The sequence below is a fragment of the Odocoileus virginianus genome, chromosome 11, assembly GCF_023699985.2.
Source record: "Odocoileus virginianus isolate 20LAN1187 ecotype Illinois chromosome 11, Ovbor_1.2, whole genome shotgun sequence".
Classification (NCBI taxonomy): Eukaryota; Metazoa; Chordata; class Mammalia; order Artiodactyla; family Cervidae; genus Odocoileus; species Odocoileus virginianus.
Window position 1 is genome coordinate 69,561,570 of NC_069684.1, and position 20,313 is coordinate 69,581,882.

A 20,313-nucleotide genomic window follows, 5' to 3' on the forward strand; every position below is an offset into this window, starting at 1 on the left:
GGATACAAGAATGAAAGATAAGCTGGTTGGAGGGTAGAAGCAAAATTAGTTATGTTAAGGAGTTGGGACTTTATCCAAAAGCATGGTGTTACAAGGGCTTTCAGCAAGGAGCAATACAATTCGAGACACTAGAAAATCGATTTCAGGGAGGTAAAACTGGAGACAGGGAATGCAGCAATTGAAGTACTCCCAGAGAGATTTCTTCAGCCAGTAGCAGCAGCAGAGAGATGTGGATGGACTTGAGAGAATTTAAATACATTTTTAAAAAATATTTGGAGGCTGATTAAATGTGTAGTTTAGGACAAGGGGGAATCAAGGATAGTAAAAATCATGCTAGACTGAACCGTATGCAATTTCCATCTGTGTAGGTCAAGATGGTCTGATATTACAAATAAACTTATCTATGAAACCAAAACAGACTCACAGAACAGACTTGGTTGTCAAGGGGGAAGAGGGAATATACTGAATCGCTTTGCTGTATACCAGAAACCAACACAACATTGTGAATCAACTATACAGCAATAAAAAAAATTAAAAATAAAAAAAGACTGGTCTGATATGCGCCTTGTCATATGATTCGATCAAATAATTATTATTATAATGATAATTGTATATAGAGTATCCTAAGCCTAGTACCTGGGCTGACGTATTAAATGCTCTAGACATTATAATCATAATATATAATATGTATTATGTATAAACTAATACATGTAAACTCATTCTTATGTAATTCTCATAAAATTCCACTAAGAAATATAAGGTTTTTGATGGTAAGAATTTTGTCTGCCTTATCTGATGCTGTATTACAAATGCCTAGAATAGGGCCCAGTTCCTGGTAAGCATTTAATAAATGTGTGTTGAGTAAATTATTATCTTTTTAAGGAAGGTGTTATAACCCAACTTTCTGATGAAGAAACTTAAGTTTAGAAGTTAACTGGTTTTCCCAAGTTCCCCCAGCCAGTAAATGGCAGGACTTAATCAAAAAGCAGCATCTTTTTCTACTGTTATTACTGATGTGAAGATACTAAGGCCCAGGGAGTCAACATGGAGATGAAGGAGACAGTTGGTGGCAGGATGGAGACATTGGCCTAATTGGCATTTATTGCCCTTTGCATTAAATTGTATGTTCTTAGGGACAAGGGGCCCAGGGAAAGTGGTGGGAACGTGCCAGGGGATTGGATCCCCAGTTCCACTTCTGGCCCCAGGTACAAGGGGGAGACCTGACAATGTGTTCAGTTGAAAGAACAGACCCCCATCTTATCTGTCTGAGCCCAAGCCACAAAAACAGAATTTTTCTCACTCGAGCACTCCCCATCATCCCTCCAAGGATTTCTGAATCACTGGGATAATTCCATTCTATCATAGGCAATGCCAGCTGCTTCAGGACCCATTTCATAGGCGATAAACAGGATGGGTGTTGTTACTGAGCTTGTGAGGCAAGCAAGGAACTGTTGCAACTCACTCTCAAGTTCTGAAATCAGAAGGTTTTCAAACTTCCCAATATAATGAAATTCACTTTTTCCTGGAGCGTTTATTTTTAATCATACCATTCTAAGAATATGTTGATTCAGTACTGCAAATAATTGCAAATTATTCCCACACCTTCTGGAACATGACCTACTCAAGTTGTAACAAAAATTACTACAAAGTTGGACAAAAGTGAAATAGGGTTTTATTGTCTCTCCCCTTTGCAAGCTGACCCCTGCCTGCTGATATAATCCTAGAAACTTTAGAGAAGACAGTGGCCTGCAATGCAAGCACTTCATCATTTAATTTGGGGGGAACCCAGGGGGACCCCGCCACAATATCACTCCTAGAGTATTCGAGCTAGAAGTGACTTCAAGTGTATCTAGTCCAATTCCTTCATTCCACAAATGGAGAAACTGTGGTTCAGAGTGACTAAGTAAGTAACTTGCCCAAGGTCAGTTAGCTGGTAAAAGATTTAAGCATTGGAATCAATCAAGTATTCTTTCCAATAAATGACACTTTTTAACCCATTATGAACAGTAGGTAGCATCCCTTGAAAACGACAGAAGCTTTCCTATCACAATTCTGGCAGAAGAAATAAATTTTCCATGGAAAGAATGTAGAGGGTGTTGATTGGACTAAATGGGATTGAGAACCAAGAGACCTAGTTCTAACACTTACTTTCTCACCAACAACTTTCAGGGTGACCTTGAATGACCCAAGACCAGCCCTTACATTTCAGGCATTCACTGATTCATCAATAAAATGGAGAATAAAACCTACATTGCTTGTCTGGCTCATTGATTTGCCAGGAAGGATTTTAATATATGCATAGTTATGCAAATCATAAAAAACAAGAGTAGATTTTGATTACTCTTTGTGTATAATAGAATAGATTTTAAATTATTCTTTTCATAAACGTGTACTAACTAAATGACTTCAATCTGCAAGACACTGCTGAATGCTGTGAATATTAGTGATGCCTCAGGATGTCTCGTGCCCTTGGCTGCTTTATAGCCTCTTTGTGGGGACAGGGCATATGCTCACAGAACACAGAAAAAATCAACACTTTCTGCTGGGAAGGATACAAGGCAGGAGGAGAAGGGGATGACAGAGAATGAGATGGTTGGATGGCATCACCGACTCAATGGACATGAGTCTGGGTAAACTCCGGAAGTTGGTGATGGACAGGGAGGCCTGGCCGTTCTGCAGTCCATGGGGTTGCAAAGAGTCAGACACGCCTGAGCGACTGAACTGAACTGAACTGAGTAAGTAGAGGGTAGGAGCTGAGGAAAACAGAGGAGAGAGGCTCACACAGAGGAAGGTTTGAGCTGACCCTTTAAATGGAGGAGGACTCTGGAGAGACTTAAGGAGGAGGAACAGAGTCCAGCAAGGGGCATCCAGCACAGAGATGACTGGGACGGCAGAGCTCACAAGGTGTTAGAGGACAGGCGGATGAACTAGCAGTGGCAGGTCAAACTGGAAATATGGCTGCATCAATAAGGAGCACAGATATCATGCCAAGGATATCAGTTTGGACTGGAAGTCTAGAAACCGAAGTTCTAGCTCTAGCCTCAGCCTCATCCCACTGTGTGGTCTTGGGGAAATCACTTCCCTTCTCTGAGGGTGTTTCCTCATCTGTAAGTTGTGCAGATGACTTCTTAAGTCTCTTTCAGCTGGGCCTTTTGATTCTATAATTTGTTTTTGCCCTGAGGCAAGAAGGCGCCATAAAGAGTCTTAGAGTGAGAGACATGGTCATAGCTCTGCACTAACCAGGAGATTTTCAAGGGCCCAGGCATGCAGAGCACATTGTCAGGGCTCAGCTGGAATGGATGGCGATGATGTGACTTTGGCGGAGAAACGGGGGTGCATTTCATGAGTGCATCAAGCTAACTTTCAGAAGCAGAGTTTCAGAGACAGACGAGAGAAAGAATTATTTCTTTTGAAATAAACTCGGCTTCTTAACCAAGCCATTTTTGGGCAGGAAACAATTTTCTAAAAAACCAAAAAAGGAAACCCAGCGACTCCTTTTCTCCCATGGCAAGTCCTGAGTTGACAGTTTAGGGTTTTCCCTGTGTGCGGTGACATCACACTTGCTGGCATCTGGGCTTCCTGCCCGATGTATCACCTTGCAGGGAAACACGTAGCACTCAGGGTTCTGCTGGAGGAAGACTCAGCTCCCTGGGTGGGCAGGTGGACGCCTTTCCCATTCTCCGGCCTGCGGCAGAGAAGCTTCGCCCCGCCTGCCCCTGCGGCCTCGGCGGCCTCCCTGCGGGGTGGGGGTGGGCGGAGTTGCTGGGACTCCCTGCGAAGCTGCATTGTCAGTTCCCGGTCCTCAAAGCAGACAGCGTGAGTGACGTCATTTCCCTTTCCTGCTTTTTTCCATCGTGTCTGCCTAACCAGCCCGACTTGCTGCCAGCCTTTCTCCTGACATTTCCTCTGACGTATCTGGGTCCCCCAAAGTTGGCTAACTCCTCCCCCTCCTGTCTATAAAGTGGGAGCCACTGGGAAAACCCTCTCCTAGACACCTAGTCTGGGAACAAAAATCCAGACAGGAGCTTGAATTAAGTTTCCTCACCTAGGAGGTGGACTTGCCTGGTGGCTCAGACGCGGGAGACCAGGTTCGATCCCTGGGTGGGGAAGATCCTCTGGAGAAGGAAATGGCAACCCACTCCAATACTCTTGCCTGGAAAGTCCCATAGGAGGAATCTGGTAGGCTACAGTCCATGGGGTCACAAAGAGTCAGACACGACTGAGAGACTTCACTTCCTCACCTAGGAGAATCCCATGGATGGAGGAGCCTGGTAGGCTACAGTCCATGGGGTCGCAGAAGAGTCGGACACTACTTAGCGACTTCACTTTCACTTTCTTTCACCCAAGAGAATAAGGATGTCCTCAATTCTTTTCGTTTTAATTCCCAAAACAAATTGCAATTCGTGTGTGGACACCGAGCTGGATGACCCATGAATACCAGCAGGAACAGGCTTAATCTCTTGGGACCTCTCCCGGGACCTCAGGGCAGGGTGAGCGGAAGAGATGCTCTAACACAGGAGTTCCTAACCTGGCAGAAGGAGAATGGGAAAAAGCCACATCTTATCTTTTCACTAACCTCTAGTCAAAATTTAACTTTTTTTTTTTTTAATTTCAGAGGATAGGAAACAAATACTACAGTGGTATTATTAGCAGTGCCTATAACCTTGTTGCTGATAGAAATCACAGATATTCTGTGTCCCATTATGGTTTTAGATATCTCAACACTCATCACTACTTAGAAATGTCAATAATTTGTAGGCCCACTGCTAGATCTTGTTAATGCATTATAGAGAAGCACATTTATTATATAATACCAGTTGTCATTTCCCATATTTTGATAGGGCTGTATATTAATAAAATTGATTTCCTTTGCAATCTTACATACTTTATTTTATGCATTTAGAAACATTATTCAAAACCATAGGCTTTGCTGGTGTGCCAAAGGGGCCCATGGCACACGAAAGGTTAAGAGTCTTTGTTCTAATGGCAGATGCAAAGGCCTGTGGGTATAGTAACCATAGTTTCCCAATTGTGACAGGCAGTTTGAGAAGAATGAGGCTGTTATAAGGATGATGGGAATGTTTGTTATCAAGACGTTCTTGGAACAATTCCAGGTCTGTGTTCATCACAGGCATAGGGAGAAGGGAGTGTCAGGATGACTTCTAAGGGCTAAGAAGTGTATCAGGGAAGGTTACTTGGAGAAAGTCCAATTTGAGCGACAATTTGAAGAACTAATTTTATGAGCTTTGAGGGTGGAGAGACAGAGGCAGAAGCAGAAGGACCCTTGCTCCTTACAGCAGGAAAAGCTGCAACAAAATTCCTGAAACCAGAGAGCACTTTGGTGCCTGGAGGACAGTGCTTCTGTGGGTGTTGGGTAGTACAAGGAGGTAGGTTTTGAAAAAGGTTGAAAAGAGTCAAAATGCAATGCACTGTGAACAACATTCTGAGGATGTTGCATTCAGACTTTTCATTTCTAAAGAATCAGTGACTGTTTTCTTTTGGTAAGCTGCTCAGGATCTAGATATCATCACACACATCCCAGGAACTCAACAAAATTGCTTATTGATTTCTTTCCTTAACTAAATTCAAAGCACTTTTTCATACACTGTTTCCCTGCAAAGAGACTGGGCTCTCTGATGCCAACTACTCTCACAAAAGACTTCACTTCTAGCCATCTGGATGTAATCCCACTACTCCAGGGTGACCACTGACGGACATCATCTGCACCTGGTCTCAGGGGTATCTCATCAAGACTTCAGCTGTTCTTCTTGGGTTAGGTGTGTGGGGTGTTTTAGAGGCAGTGAGGAGGTGAGGAAGAGGAGGTTCTTTCTCCCCCCTTACAGGGCTACTGGATCACATTGCTCCCAAGAAATCTGGGGATCAGGTTAGCATGATATACAAAGGGCCTAGGAGTGCAGGGGGAGTCACTGAACTTCGGGCTTCAGGATATAAAGACAGTAAAACAATAATTGGGCAAAATCGAAACCCAAGCCAGGGAGACCAGAGAGAGACAGGGACATTGACTAGAAGATAAGAGAAAGCCAGAGATGTTCTAAAACCCAAATGGCAAAGCAATAGGCTTCCTCCAAGAATCCAAGAAGGAGCTGCCTAGACATCTGGAGTTGCCTTTGCTGCATGCCTTTGAACTCACTCATTCAAAAACTAAATATTTACTGAGTGCAGCCATTCACAAAACAGCTATCCCTGAGGAACTTAATCTAGAGAGGGATGGATGCCAAGATATTTGTCATGTCAAGAACTGGAAAATCACTCTGGGTCCCAGGAACACAAATGGGGGTGAGGGGTAGGAGTGAAGAAGGAGCAGGAGGAAGATTATTTCTGCCCTGGCGGTGGGACCGTGGTTCTCGGGAAGTTAAGTCTAGGCTGGGCTAGAGTAGGAAAGCAACAGGATGTGCCTACAGGCTCTTCTGTTGTTTGTTTATGGCACTCACTGTGTGCCAGGTACTACACATTTCATGAAATATTAACTTATTTGATCTTTGAAGTGAAGTGAAGTGAAAGTCACTCAGTCGTGTCTGACTCTTTATGACCTCACGGACTATACAGTTCATGGAATTCTCCAGGCCAGACTACTGGAGTGGGTAGCCTTTCCCTTCTACACGGGACCTTTCCAACCCAGGGATCGAACCCAGGTCTCCTACATGGCAGGCAGATACTTTATCAGCTGAGCCACAAGGGAAGCCCGAGAATACTGGAGTGGGTAGCCTATCCCTTCTCCAGGAGATCTTCCCAATCCAGGGATCAAACCGGGGTTTCCTGCATTGTAGGTGGATTCTTTACCAACTGAGCTATCAGAGAAGTTGATCTTTAGGCAACCCTTAGCATAGGGGTGAGTGTTCTCTTTATTTTCCAAATAAGGAAACTGAGGCACAGAGTCTTCTTTGAGTATCTAGGAAAGTGGCCAGAGGGAGACATCCAGACCAAAGCTGTGCTGAGATAAACTTATCTCCTGGTGTGAAAGCTGGATTTTGAAGCCTCTCCTGGCCCCAGGGCCTGAACCAAGACTGAAGGCCACACAGAAAATGTCTCTCTCACAATAGTCAGTCCTGACTGATAGTGGCTCCATGGCAGAGGCCTGAGACTGGGCTAAGCTTCCATAACAGAGCTGCAAGTGTGCAGACTAGCTGTAGAGCTCATAACCACTTTTTAAGAATACGCGTGCATGCTAAGTCTGTTCAGTTGTGTACGATTCATTGCAACTCTATGGACTATAGCCCGCCAGGCTCCTCTGTCCATGGTATTCTCCAGGCGAGAATACTGGAGTTGGTTTCCATGTCCTCCTTTGGGGGATCTTCCCTTCCCAGGGACTGAACCCATGTCTTTTAAGTCTCCTGCATTGGCAGGCAGGTTCTTCATAACCAGTGGTACCTGGGAAGCCCTTTTAAGAATATATCCTCCCCCAAACTCCTTGAGAATCCCTTAGATAGTAGGGAGATCCAACCAGTCCATCCTAAAGGAAATCAGTCCTGAATATTCATTGGAAGGACTGATACTGAAGCTGAAACTCCAATACTTTGGTCACCTGATGCAAAGAACTGACTCCTTGGGAAAGACCCTAATGCTAGGAAAGATTGAGGGCGAGAGGAGAAGGGGACGACAGAGGATGAGGTGGTTGGATGGCATCATTGACTCAATGGAAATAAGTTTGAGTAAGCTCCGGGAGCTGGTGACGGACAGGGAGGCCTGGCGTGCTGTCCATGGGGTCACAAAGAGTCAGACATGACTGAGCAACTGAACTGAACTGAACTGAAACTCCTTGGCCAAACATGACATGCTGACCCCTGAGTCTACCTCCAGGAATGATCAGTTGGCTTCTGCCACTGAGCGGGGGCATTTGTGCACAGCTGCAGAGGACGTCAGGTGAGTTGGATGCACCCGGGATTGTGTTAGGCATGAGCAAGGTTGGGGAGAGTCAGGCAAGAGTTTCACACTGGGAGGAGTCTGTGTCAGAGAAAGGATGTGGGCAGGAGACGCTGCAGGGGGTGGTCTGAGTAGCAGGAGAATTGGGAAGGCTACCGGCCTGGCTGGCCACATAAAACTTCCAGCACCTGTATGGGGGCTCAGCTGAGAGCTGGGTCTGGGAAAGACAGAAGACAGCACAGCTGGCCTGGGCCAGTGCCTTTTACCTTGTCATATTTGCTAGTTTGAAAAAAAAAAAAAGACATGTAAGAAGAAAGATTTCCCAAGACAATGGTGTTTCATGAGAAATAAGATTTAAAAAGTTAAAATGCCTAAATAGTAACAACCATCATTTTAGTGAGCACCGACTACACAGCTACTATAAATGGTATCTTGAATCCTTATTACAATCCACACACATGAGGAAAGGTAGGCACAGGTTAAGTCAATTGTTCAAGGTCACACGACAAGTGGCAGGACCAGGATTCCACATGAAAGCCAGTCCTCTTATCCATTTGGACAAAAAACTGTAAAAGTCATACAGTCGTGTCTGACTCTTTGTGACTGCATGTTCTGTAGCCCTCCAGATTTCTCTGGTCCATGGAATTCTCCAGACAAGAATACTGGAGTGGGTAGCCATCCCTTCTCCAGGGGATCTTCCCAACCCTGGGATTGAACCCAGGTCTCCCGCATTGCAGGCAGATTCTTTACCACCTGAACCACCAGGGAAGCCCAAGAATACTGGAGTGGGTAGCCTATCCCTTCTCCAGCGGATCAGAGCCGACCCAGGAATGGAACCAGGGTCTCCTGCATTTCAGGCAAATTCTTTACCAGCTGAACTTCCTAGCAAATTCATTGTTCCAAAAGACAGCTGCCCTGAGCGTGTGTGGCTGTCAGCAATCCACCTTGGAGGTTGAAAGGAGGCTAGAGTGTCCTCCAGGAGGAGACCAGACTCAGCAGTGCCGGGAACATCGTGTGACACCTTCAGAAGTTGGCCTCTGCTTCTTCCCTGTCTGTTGGTCCATAAACATGTGTGTAACTTCACAAGCTTGTTGCTGGCAAGTCCAGGCCCCTTTTTATGCAGCTGGGTTTAAAGATCTGTGTTGCTGGCAGCCAGCGTAGCAACTGGGGCTCTGGGTTAGATAGCTTGGTCCAAACAAAGAGAACTTCCCCAGCAGCAAGGATCCAGGAAGACCAGACCTGGGTTCACTTTCTGGACCTGCCATCCTTCAGCCATGTGACCTCAGGCAAGTCCTCCCACCTCCATGAGTCTCAGATGCCTCTGCTGGTCACAGGGGAATGAGACCTACGACCTCCTCCGTTCCTCTGAGCTTTAGTGTGTTAGTCGCTCAGTCGTGTCCGACTCTTTGTGACCCTATGGACTGTAGCCTTCCAGGCTCTTCCATGGAATTCTCCAGGCAAGAATACTGGAGTGGGTTGCCATTTCCTTTTCCAGACTCTCTTCCCCACCCAGGGATCGAACCCAGGTATCCCACATTGCAGGGAGAGTCTTTACCATCTGAGTCACAAGGAAGTGAGGCCGTATACATAAAGTACCACAGGGTCCTGCCCCAGGCTATGGGTTCCCTCCCCTTGCACCTGAGCTGTGGAAGGTGAGCCCCAGATTTCTCAAGGGTGCCTCCTAGGAGCTAACCAAGGACTCAGAGGGCGTGGTTTGGGAGAGAATTGTATACTTGGTTCCTTAACAGGCATTTATTAAGCCCCAGCTGTGTGCTTAATAAATAATAACACCAACAAAAAATAATATCACCAAGGAACAAAAGCGCAACTCTGTGCCATGCCCCCTGTGGACTTCACAAGAGCCAGGACACATTCTTCAAGTCTGGAAGGAGAGCAAGGACAGATAGGCAAGCGAGAGTCAAAGTGAAGTAAGCAGGTGGGAGATATGGGGGCGGGGGGCACTTCTCCCTTAATAGTTCTTCCTCTCTCTCCCTCTCTGACTCCATCTCTTCCTCCTCTACTTTTACATCCAGTGATAAAACTATGTTTCTTTCCTGTAGGTACAGCTCCTTATGCCAATAAAGCTCCTCCTCCGTTGTCCACCATGCGTGCAAGGTGGGGTAGAACACCTGCGTTGGGTATTGTTAAAAGATAAACTGATGCACATTAAAAATTGTTTTTACCAGTTTATTTGAACAAAAATCTCTTGGAATCAGCAGCGCCAAACCGCAAGTGGTTAAGAGCTCTCAGTGGTCAGGAGCCAGCTGGGAAGGACCTAAGCAGAGAAGGTGCAGAAGCCAAGGAAGAAGCTGTTCGGCTGCAGTGTAACGTCTGGTTGGCTCTCAGTGACTGGTCCTCAGAGTTTTTATTTCATAACCTTGAGGCATTTGCAGGCTTAGATTTTGGTTTGCTCTTACAGACCCCTCCCCCCTCCACCCAAGGGCATCACAGCTGCCTCACTCTAAGGGTCTCCTTGTTTAATTAACAAACCCCAGTTCCATAACTAACTGGGTGACCCTTTTTGTGTTGTTGAACCTCGATAAGCTTCAGGCCTCATCATCTGTGTAATTGGCTTGTTAATAATCTTTCCTGTAGAGGATTATCATGCGATGTAAAGGAGAAAAAGGAAGTATTTCCACCTAGCACGTAATAAGTGCTCATCACCTGGACACTGTTGTTGACCGTAAAGCTCACCCTAGAACCAGGCTGAGGGGACTGGAAGCCTGGCTCTGCCGCTTATGATCTGTATGATACCAGGTGTTTCCTGACCTCTATGTCCAGGTTCTTCCCCAAGGTTCAACGATCTGTATGGTCAACATTCAAAGAGGGGGCCTTTTTCATTTTATTTCACTCTCATTTCTATAGGACTACCTTGAAAATTAAAATGAAATATATATTCATAATATGTTATATTATGTATATTACTTAGATGACAGCTTGGCTTACAAAAGCACTAAAGGAGTGTTTTCCATTATTTTTGTGTTAATTCATCTAGATCACATATTCATGAAATGTGAATGTAACACTTAAGTGCCAGGCAATGAACAAACCTATCCTCATGGAGCTTACATTTGAGTAGAGAAACAGATATGATAAAGTAGGATGCTGGGGAAGCCAGGAAAGGGTACAAGATGTGCTGAAGGTGGAAATGGGGGAGTTTATGCTTAAATAGAATACCTTTTGAGTAAAGGCCTGAGGAAGGGGGAGGTGCAAGCCGTGCAGGTGTCTGTGGGAAACACACCCGGGGCAGTCACAGAAGATGAGACATGCTCTCATGAAGCTGGCCTTGCCATCATCCAGTCAGCTCAGGATGGCCACCTTGAGAAGGCTGAGTCCTCTGTAAACAATGCTTCCTCTTAATAGCCTGTTAATCCCATCCCAGCATAACACTGGAGGTTTCTTCTGATCCTATCTCGGCTTGTGTTTGTGTGCACGCAAAGCACAAAGGCCCTAAGTGAGGACAAGCCTGACGTGTTTTAGGAACATGACGCAGGCGAGCGTGGTCGAGGGGTACGGAGCCTGGGCAAGAAGCGGGGGCATGGTACGAGGAGACAGTTGGGGAGGCAGTGTGTGCAGGTATGAGGGTTTCCTAGGCCATCATAAAGCTCTGGCTTTCACGTGATAGCACAGGGGTCAGTATCCCACTGCAGACAACTGAGGGTCAAAGCAATGTGGGGACCTGTCCTGGGCGACTCACGGCAGACTTGGAGCCAGACTGTGATTCCTGACTCTGCACTCTTTACACGACACGAGCGGCTTCCCACTCTGCAGGGCTGCGGGGCCCTCATCTCACTCGTAACTCACAGCGACACTTGGAGACCGGTGTTATTATCTCCGTTTAACCCACGAGGACACTGAGACTTAGAGACACTAAGTAATTTGCTCAGAGTCACACAGGATTGGAGCCAGGACTGGCTGACTTCAAACACTAAAGCCTGTTCTATGAACTCTCTTTCCCAGGTAGGAATAAAGAAAGGTTGCTTCAGCCAGCCAGTTACATTATAGGTACAGGACCCAGGATGGTACACGTAAAGCACTGATTTCAGCATCCATCACATGGCAGCTGCTCAGTAAGTATCGGCTCTTACTGTCAGTAGCCATCTCAGGCCTGTCCACTAGAAGTTGGTGCCCATTTTGGCCAGAACCCCTCTACTCAGAATTCCTCTTGCCTTGGGCTGCAGTCATTTAGCTTTGTCACCATGACAACCATCCCTTTGTTAGAAATACCTTCTCTCCAACTCCACATACAAACCCGTGGGGGATGAATTTAGGGCCTGAAAAGATACATCTAGGTTGGGGGCAATAAGAAAGAATTGACGGAGAGACAAGACAGCTTTGGGCAGGAAAAGAGCTCTCTGTAGGAGGCACCCGCTCTTGTCACTAACCTTACACCAGGCCCTCATGCTCTGCTCACCTCTGGCCCTGGCACGCTTTGCACATCTTTTGATCACAGAGTACTTTGTCTAACTTCTTGTTTCTTTCCATAGATCAAAGAAATAGAAGTAAAGAATAAGTAATTAACACATCACCAGATCTCCTCCCCAGCTTCCCCTTCACTGATCTTTTGAACAAACGGTGTGAACAAGATAACATCTAAAGAAATAAGAAAGGTCAAACAGAGTCAGCAAGCCTGCATACAGTGGGGGATGGTGGCGACTCTGACCCCCCCCTTCCCCACCCCACCTCCCCACCCCCACCCCCCACCCCCCACACCCCACACCAGCCCATCTCGATGATTAACTGAGGTTATTTCCCTGTTTCCCTTTAAAAGCTTTTACGGCCGAGCAGAATCTTCAGAGGTGGTTTTTTGGGGAAGGCAGAGACCCATCGTGTCCCCAGATTGCTGGCATTCTGAATAAAAGGCAACTTTCCTTTACATCAACATTTGTGAGTACTGATTTTGAAAGCCGTGAGCATTGGGACCCAATTCAATAACAGAGAGACAGAGAGAAAAGACAGAAACACAGAGAAAGAGAGATCAGAGATGGAGTGACGGCAAGGAGTCATGATTAGAAGCCCTGTGTTCACCCTTTTGATCCTTACGTGGAGCACAGGTGCTGGGTGGAGTCCAGTGTGAAACCCTTCTCTGTACTAACTCACTCTGAGTAAATCTTTATCCCTTCCTAGGCCTCAGTTTTCCCATCTGTTTTTGTTCTTCAAGGCCCACTTCATTTCTTTTTTTTTTTAATTTATTTATTTGTTTTTGGCAGTACTGCATGGCTTGTATTTTGTTCCCCAACCAAGGACTGAACCCAGGCCCTCCGCAGTGAGAATTCAGAATCCTCACCGCTAGACCACCAGGGAATTCCCCAATTGCCCCTTTCATTTCTCATAGTCTCCATTCATGGTCCTTGACTGGCCTTCCTAAAACAGAAAACACTTCCACTAATTGGTAAAGAACAGAATTTATTCGGAAAAACCAGTCAGTACAATATGCACCACAGGATATCGCTTAGCTCACATCACAGACATGGGATAAGAAACTTCACAATAAATTAGGGAAGCCCACCCTCTCCCTCCAGGATGGCCCCACAGGGCCTGCAACAGACATATTTTGTTACAAATATAAAAACAGCAGACTGCTTGGATACCTTCAGATGAGATCAGACAAGCTGGGCCCAGCCGGTGAGATTTTAGCCACAAGGTGAGGTGTGCTCAAACCCAGAATTTCCCGTTACAACACCTCAGCCCAGAGAAGAGAATCCCAAACAAGTAGGAAGACTTCCTCAAAAAGACCCTCATTTGCATAAAACAGGGCCTCGCCCATCTTGCTCCCCTTCCAAGTTGGCTGTCCCCCACCAGAAGCCTCTCGGGGCTGTTCATCCCCCCAGATCAGGTTCCTTGTCTTGAGGCAGCGGAAGTTCCTCCATGATGCTTGTCAATCCAGGCTAGAAAGACGTCCAGCTCTCCCAGAGCCTTAATGGCAGCCGATCGGACCTCCAGCTGAAACCGTGCAAATCGTCATCACACCCTGCCTTTCTGAGCTGCACCATAGTTTTCAGTCACTTGCCCCATGTTCTGGTCCCCATGAGGTTTGCTTTTTATGCAACCACTATCTCTGCAGGGCCTACAGACCCCAAATTATTTTCCTAACAGATGACCTAACAGATGTTTTCTACAAACACACAGTTACATCATGTCAGCAACTTATAAACAAAAGAAGAAGTGCTTCATTCTTTGCCCTCTTGTTTGTCTTTTTCCATATTTCACAGAAAAAAAACAAACAGACAAACTTGCTTTTCTGGAAGCTCTGCTCACTTTCCTGTTCGCATCAGCTCGGGCTACTACTGCCACTCTCCCTGAAAGCCGCAGTTCCCGAGGGGCCCAGCAGAGAGAAGAGGGAACAGCGTATCTCCGCTGGACGTTGCAGCCCCTAAGTCAAAGTCACGCAGCCCAAAGTCACGCAGCCGACTGGTAGCAGAGTTAGACTGGAAGCCAAGTCTCCTGACTTATTCCAGCTCTACCTCAGCAGAGTGGAGGAGATGGTAAGACACAAAAGTATGTCCTGTGGAGCCAGATGGCATGGGATCAAGCCCTACCTCCATCAGTTGGTTGTGGTATAAAGTTAAATTACGTGACCTGTTTGTGTCTTGGTTTTCTAATTTATTAAATATAGACAATGGCTTGTAGCATTGTGGTAAGGAATAAATGCGCTGCTAATACCTTTACTGCACTTAATACCTGGTTCACAGGAAGAACCATATGAATTTCAGCCATCGTGATATTACTCTGTGGAGCCTCTCCACAAAGAAGAAGAGCTCTGAATAGACCCTGCAGCTCCTTGTTATTCAAAGCAGTTGGCTCAGTCCGGGATTGTGGGAGAACCACAGCATTTCAGACCTCATTCCAGATCTACCAGCCACAATCTGCATTTCAACAGAATCTCTAAATGACGCAGGTAAGAGACATGCTAACTCTACGTCTACATGAGGTGCGCATACAACATCCGCACCTACATGAGAAGCACTATTCATCACCGCACAGGACGCTGATGACAGTTCCTAGACACAGTGACGCAGAAACACGCTACCAGGTAGCACGTTTCATGCATAACAGCTTACAGCTCACTGGGGCTCTTTGCTCTCTCTGCATTGTGCGCGCGTGCTAAGTCAGTCAGTCGTGTCCGACTCTGTGTGGCCCCATGGACTGTAGCCTGCCAGGCTCCTCTGTCCTTGGGATTCTCCAGGCAAGAATACTGGAGTGGGTTGCCATGCCCGACCCAGGGATCGAACCTGCATCTCTTACATCTAACCTGCATTGGGGAGCAGGTTCTTTACCACTAGTGCCACCTGGGAAGCCTCCCTCTGCCTCAGCCCCATCTTAAATGGTGTGTGCTTTCCCTCAGATCTGAACATAGTTCTGATATGTGAAAAGAAAACGGTGGAGGCATAATGGGGAAGGAGAGCCCAGGAAATTAACAAATGAGGTAAGACCAACACACTCTGCAGACACAGAACTGGGCAGATCGGCCATCAATACTGTTGGGTAAATGGATGAATTTGAGCAGGGAGGAGGCTGCCCATTCAGGCTGCTACATCGAATCTCCGCCTTCCCTGTCCTCTCCCCTTCCCTTACCTGATCATAGTTGTCATGGATGATTCTGGTTGCATTGGTTGCTTCCTGCCTGCAGTGACACAGCTTCTGCTGTGATAAAATGGAGATAGCATCCATCAGAACCATTTCAGAAGGCCACATAGGGCCAGCGTGTCCTGGGCTCCATGGGGCAGACAGCAAGCAAATGCTGGGGACTCACACATTGTTGTAGAGTCTTCTGCATGTAGAGGAAAGAGTTGGCAAGACTGCTGATTTTTCTCATGATTTGGGGGCTCAGCTCCTGATGGTCCTTGAACACTCTGTCCACATAAAATGCCAGGAGGTTCTTGGTCACGCAGCATACATCTAAGGGCTACAGACACAAATTAAGGATAGCCCCGGAGGACCTCTTCTCATTATCCTAGAGACAAAAGCAGCCTGCTTGGGTTGGGGCAACAAGGAGTGAAATAACTAAAAGCCATTTTTTTACATTTGTATTGATCTGAGTGGCCTCTTATGACACCAAAGCTGCTTATGACAGAGTCACCAAGAAGAGATTGCAGTTCTTACCCTCTTTTCACATGGCCAGGAGATATATTCACAAGGGATGGAGCCCAGCTCTAGGCTAGAATTCTGTCTGCAGTATCCCTGACATATCACTAACTTCTGCCTAACTGCTTCCAGGAATCAGACACCTCCCTTTTGAAAGGACCGATGTCTGAGCCGCTTTCTTGAAAAGCACTTCCTTACATTGTGCTGAAGTCTGCGTCTCTGTAACATCCCCTAGCCACTAACAGGTGTTTGCTCAGTGACTGCTGCATGGCAGGCTTGTGCTAGACACATGTTCTTTTCAGTGTGATGACTGCTCGTCTCTCCTCCAGTCTGTTCTTTTTAAACTTCAGGGATCACTTGATTGGAGTGGAGATATGCAAAAATGGAAACTGACAGCTGCAGAAATGCATGCATCTGGGCAGGTCCTCCTCAGAAAAGCTTCTGACTTCCTTGGGCATAGCTCAGGGCAACTGGCCAGCCAGAGTTTCCTTCTTGCAGTCTGCACTCCACCCTAAGAGCCAGTGTAGGAGGTTTATAGGTCAGTCTGAGAAAAGAAGGGTCTATAGCAATGGTGCATCTATATCTTTAGCATTAAAGCAGCAAAGCCTCCTTGGTCCGACAGGTAGCTTTTCCTGTATGGAAACTGAACTTGCAACACAAAACCTCTCCTCTTCCTCCGTTCCTTCTAATTCCCTTCACCAAAGGGGTAAAAAGTTGTAACCTTTGTCTCATCAAAGAGGGAGAGGGGAAGATAATAAATATGACAATGACCTGTATACTCATCGACCACTTGCCTTACGCCACATCAACTTGAGAGGACAAAGAAACAGGGGCATGAGACTTGAGAGTCTATTTCTGACAGCCACTACTAACTAGACATTCTTTCTCCCAAGGCGCCAGTTTGGTCATTTGAAAATGATGGTTTCAAAATAGATGGCCTTTGGGTCCCTTCCAGCTATAAAATCCTGTAAGTCTCCTATACCATTGACTAGAATAGAATTTAGGAAGTGGCTCCTTGTGTTGACCATAAATAAATCAGGAGCCTAATGCTGCCTAGAAGAATGATCTTGTGCCTTATACTCTGTCACATAAATAACCGAAAGAACTGGGTTTCTCTAAATGCTATCAAGGACTGGAGGAGCTCGCTTTTAAAGGTACTTCTCATTGGCCCTTTCTGTGAAGTGAATCATCACCTCATAAGTCAACTGTTTTCTAACGCACGGACTCTCAGCACCTCTAGTCTGGCAATTAGACATTCCCTCCCTGCCTTCTGGCCTCAAGCTGTCTATCGTAAAGAACATCACCAGGCTGCCTTTTTTTTTTTTTTCAGGATTTCAGGCACCTTTATTCAAAAAGACTTTGTGGTCACCGGCTCTGGTTCGAAAACCTGCAGGAGCTCCCTGTGGCCTGTATTATAAGGCCACGGCTCAGAATTCTCTGGCTGTCCTGTGGTTAGGACTCCACGCTGCTTCTGCTGGTGACACAGGTTCCCCAGCTGGGTAACCGAGATCCCGCAAGCCGCTCGGTACGACCAAAAATAAATAAAGCTGAGGCTCAGCCTGACTTTCAAGTTTGCCTCTTTTTTTTTTTTCTGTCGCGCCTCTTGGCTTGAGGGATCCTAGTTCCCTGACCAGGGATTAAACCCACGCCCTCGGCAGTGAGAGCAGAGTCCTGCTTACTGGACCACCAGGGACTTCACCCCGGCCGCCTCTCTGTCCCCTGGCACGTATTTCCATTGACCTTACACACCTATTCTCCCCAAACCCTTCCTTTCTTTTAGCCACTAACCCCAAGCCTCTTCAGCTTTTGAGACACTGTTCATTGTCTCAGCTTCCCCACCAAACCTCCCAAAGTCACACTAAGCCACAGAAGTCCTGCCCCATCCGGGCATGTGACACCTTAATCCCTGTTGGGGTGGACACCCTCCCTGGGGTTCAAGTTCCCTGAGATACCAGCACAGCCTCGCACATCAGCTGACACGTGAGGGGTCGGCGGAGCCTCAGAGTCCGGGGAGGTCAGCTAAGAGGCGCGCGGGGCGCGGATTCCCGCTCAGCCCCGGCCGCTCCCCACAAAACGCAGAAGAGGAGCGAGCAGAGGCCGGTACCTGAGTGCCGTGCAGGGTCTCCGACGGGGACAGGATGGTGACGTTTTGGAAGGTGTCCTTAGCCTGCTGCGGAGGGAAACACGATGGACACAAGGCGTGAGGACCTCACATCCTCCAGAGACACCGAGGTGACGAGCAGGAACTGGCTGTCACGCTAAGGGAAAGTGAGGCACGCTCCCACGCCTTCACCCCAAACCCGCACTCACAATGGCTGTTTTGATTCCTCGGAAGCTCTCCTCCACACGGTGCAAGTTCATGGACATGAGGCATCTCCTGAGGCCTCGGGCGTGCGCTGAGCACAGGAAGAGCCCGGCACCCAGGAGGCAGAGGGAGACGCACGGCGCCTTCATGTCCTGCAGGGAGGGCTGACGTGAGCTTCCGCCCAGGAGACCCCGACTGGGTCCGCTTCGGACCTCGCGAGGCCGGCCCGAGGCAGCCCAGAAAGCAGGACTCAGGACCTCAGCCTGCGGACCTCGGGGCATGTGTCTCCTTCTCCGGTTTCTTTGAATCAGTTGAGTTAGCCCTTCCCTGCCTCCCGCCCCTCGCTGCGCCCACTCCACCCCCGGAAAGCCTGATCCGCAGCGCTCTCCCAACTTTCAAGGAGTGAACTTGTGTGTAAATCATGACTCAACACGGCTCGTTTTCAACAGGGGTGAGAAGCATTTTTTTTAACAAATAGAAAGGAAAAAAAAAAAAAAAAGGAAAAACAGGGTTGGTAACATGCCCTAGAAATTAGGCAACAGATCTGAAAAAACCATAAAACACATTTCACTTTTTTATGTTTGCCCTCGAAATAGCAGACATCTTTTATTATATCCCCACTAAGTTACATCCCCACTTTGTAACTGCTTAAAATCATTCCTTTGATGCCAACTGTGAAGATGTCACCAGCTGAAGATGGGAAAGGGAGGTATGGGGTATCTAATAACCCATTAGCCGCAGTATCCAGGGGGACCCACAGGTGGCAAGGTGGGGCTTCCCCTCCATCACCCACTGAGCCAGGAGGTGCAGGGGCGCGCTGGCAGGGCCAGACCCAGATCCTTGCCACCCCCGCCCCCTGCCCAGTTCTCACACCCCCGCCTGACTCTGTCTTTGGTCTCCTTTCATTGAAACACTTTCAGTGGTGTCATGTAATATATCTTGAGAAAAGTGCTCAAAGCCTGATTGTACAGCCTGTTGAGTTATCCTCCTCTGACTTTTCTCAGCACCAGCACACATTTCACAAACAGAGCCAAGCGTTAAAAAGAAGTCAGAGGGCAACACATGTGCATGGACTAGCCTCTGCCCGGCGACGTCCAGGGTACAAACTGAGTGCTCGGTTCCAGCCACGTGTGTGCTGTGTAGTGGACGAGAGGGGGGCCGCGAGCATAGGAAGCCAGCTGGGGGCTGTGGGTGCCCCCACTTCTAACCACGCCTGTGGGAGAGCGTGAGCCGTACCCCCCTCTTCCCCGACCCTGGGTCATCCTCTGGAGTCCCAGGCTCTTCTCCAGAAGCTGAGAAGTGATAACTCCTGCTTAAAAAACCATGTTCCCTCACCTCTCCTTAACTCAGCAGCATTCCCAGCAAGGGACAGGTGTACGCCGGGACCTCAAGGGAGAGCAGGCATTATGCTAAAGAGCTTGATTTCTCTTCTTGCAACCCGTTTCTAGCAAAACAAGGAAATAGACCCCATTGACAGGAGAGGCAATAGAATCCCCCAGAGCTCTCTCCCCTCAAAAGACAACTGGGGTGCTTCTGGGGAGTCAAGTGACTAAAGGGGGCATAGTTTTTCTGCTGACAACTCTCAGAAGCAGTGGGGTGTTGCCCGCTCACCCCCACTGGAAGCCTCAGAGGAGAAAGATGTCCCTCAGGTGATTCCAGCCATTTCGTCTGATTTCAGGCAACAGTAGTAGTAACATTTATCATGCCTCCCTCGTGCCTCAGGCCCCATGCCAAGTATTTTCCATAGTTATCTCATGCTCCCAGCCAGCCTCTGAGGGTGGTTCTCTTTCCATCCCCTTTCTACCTGAGAGGAAACTGACTTAGCGAGGCGGAGAAACCTGGCCAAGGTACGTGGCCACTGAGCGGAACCAAGACGAGAGGGCAGGCGGCCCGCTCCCCTCACCCCTGCACCACCCCACCCACGGCACCGCCCCCTAGATCTCAACAGGAGACCCAGCAGACCCCCTTGCAGCAGACAGACTTCTGCCAGGTCCCACCGAGCCAGTGATCCTTTTTATATTTAAAAATATACTTAATAACTG

At 47.5% G+C, this 20,313-nt stretch overlaps 1 protein-coding gene and 1 long non-coding RNA gene across 4 annotated transcripts; one reads left to right on the forward strand and one right to left on the reverse strand.

Moving 5' to 3' along the window:
• The first annotated feature begins 3,608 nt into the window (after positions 1-3,608).
• Positions 3,609-14,445, forward strand: LOC110141884 (uncharacterized). Of its 3 annotated transcripts, none has more exons than XR_002315165.2 (6): positions 3,609-3,816; positions 9,942-10,662; positions 11,842-11,951; positions 12,369-12,491; positions 12,653-12,768; positions 14,094-14,445. It is a non-coding gene; the product is annotated as an uncharacterized lncRNA (long non-coding RNA). The 3 variants fall into 3 exon arrangements; XR_002315167.2 differs by having other exon boundaries at positions 3,610-3,816; positions 9,942-9,996; positions 14,094-14,432; XR_002315163.2 differs by lacking the exon at positions 3,609-3,816 and having other exon boundaries at positions 8,131-10,662; positions 14,094-14,432.
• IL19 (interleukin 19) lies at positions 13,271-18,420 on the reverse strand. Its single transcript, XM_020900918.2, has 5 exons — positions 18,277-18,420; positions 18,071-18,136; positions 15,635-15,787; positions 15,457-15,525; positions 13,271-13,824 (listed from the first exon to the last, which is right to left on the reverse strand). The coding sequence occupies exons 1-5, from the start codon at positions 18,418-18,420 to the stop codon at positions 13,714-13,716; spliced, it is 543 nt and encodes a 180-aa protein (XP_020756577.2). The 3' UTR covers positions 13,271-13,713.
• Positions 18,421-20,313: the final 1,893 nt, after the last annotated feature.

Coding starts and splice junctions, on each gene's coding strand:
- IL19 (XM_020900918.2), bottom strand. CDS start 18,420: ATGAAGGCGCCGTGCGTCTCCCTCTGCCTCCTGGGTGCCGGGCTCTTC. Junction 15,788..18,070: donor AGACCCTGCACGGCACTCAG/GTACCGGCCTCT, acceptor TTGTGTCTGTAG/CCCTTAGATGTATGCTGCGT. Junction 13,825..15,456: donor TCCATGACAACTATGATCAG/GTAAGGGAAGGG, acceptor GCACGGTTTCAG/CTGGAGGTCCGATCGGCTGC.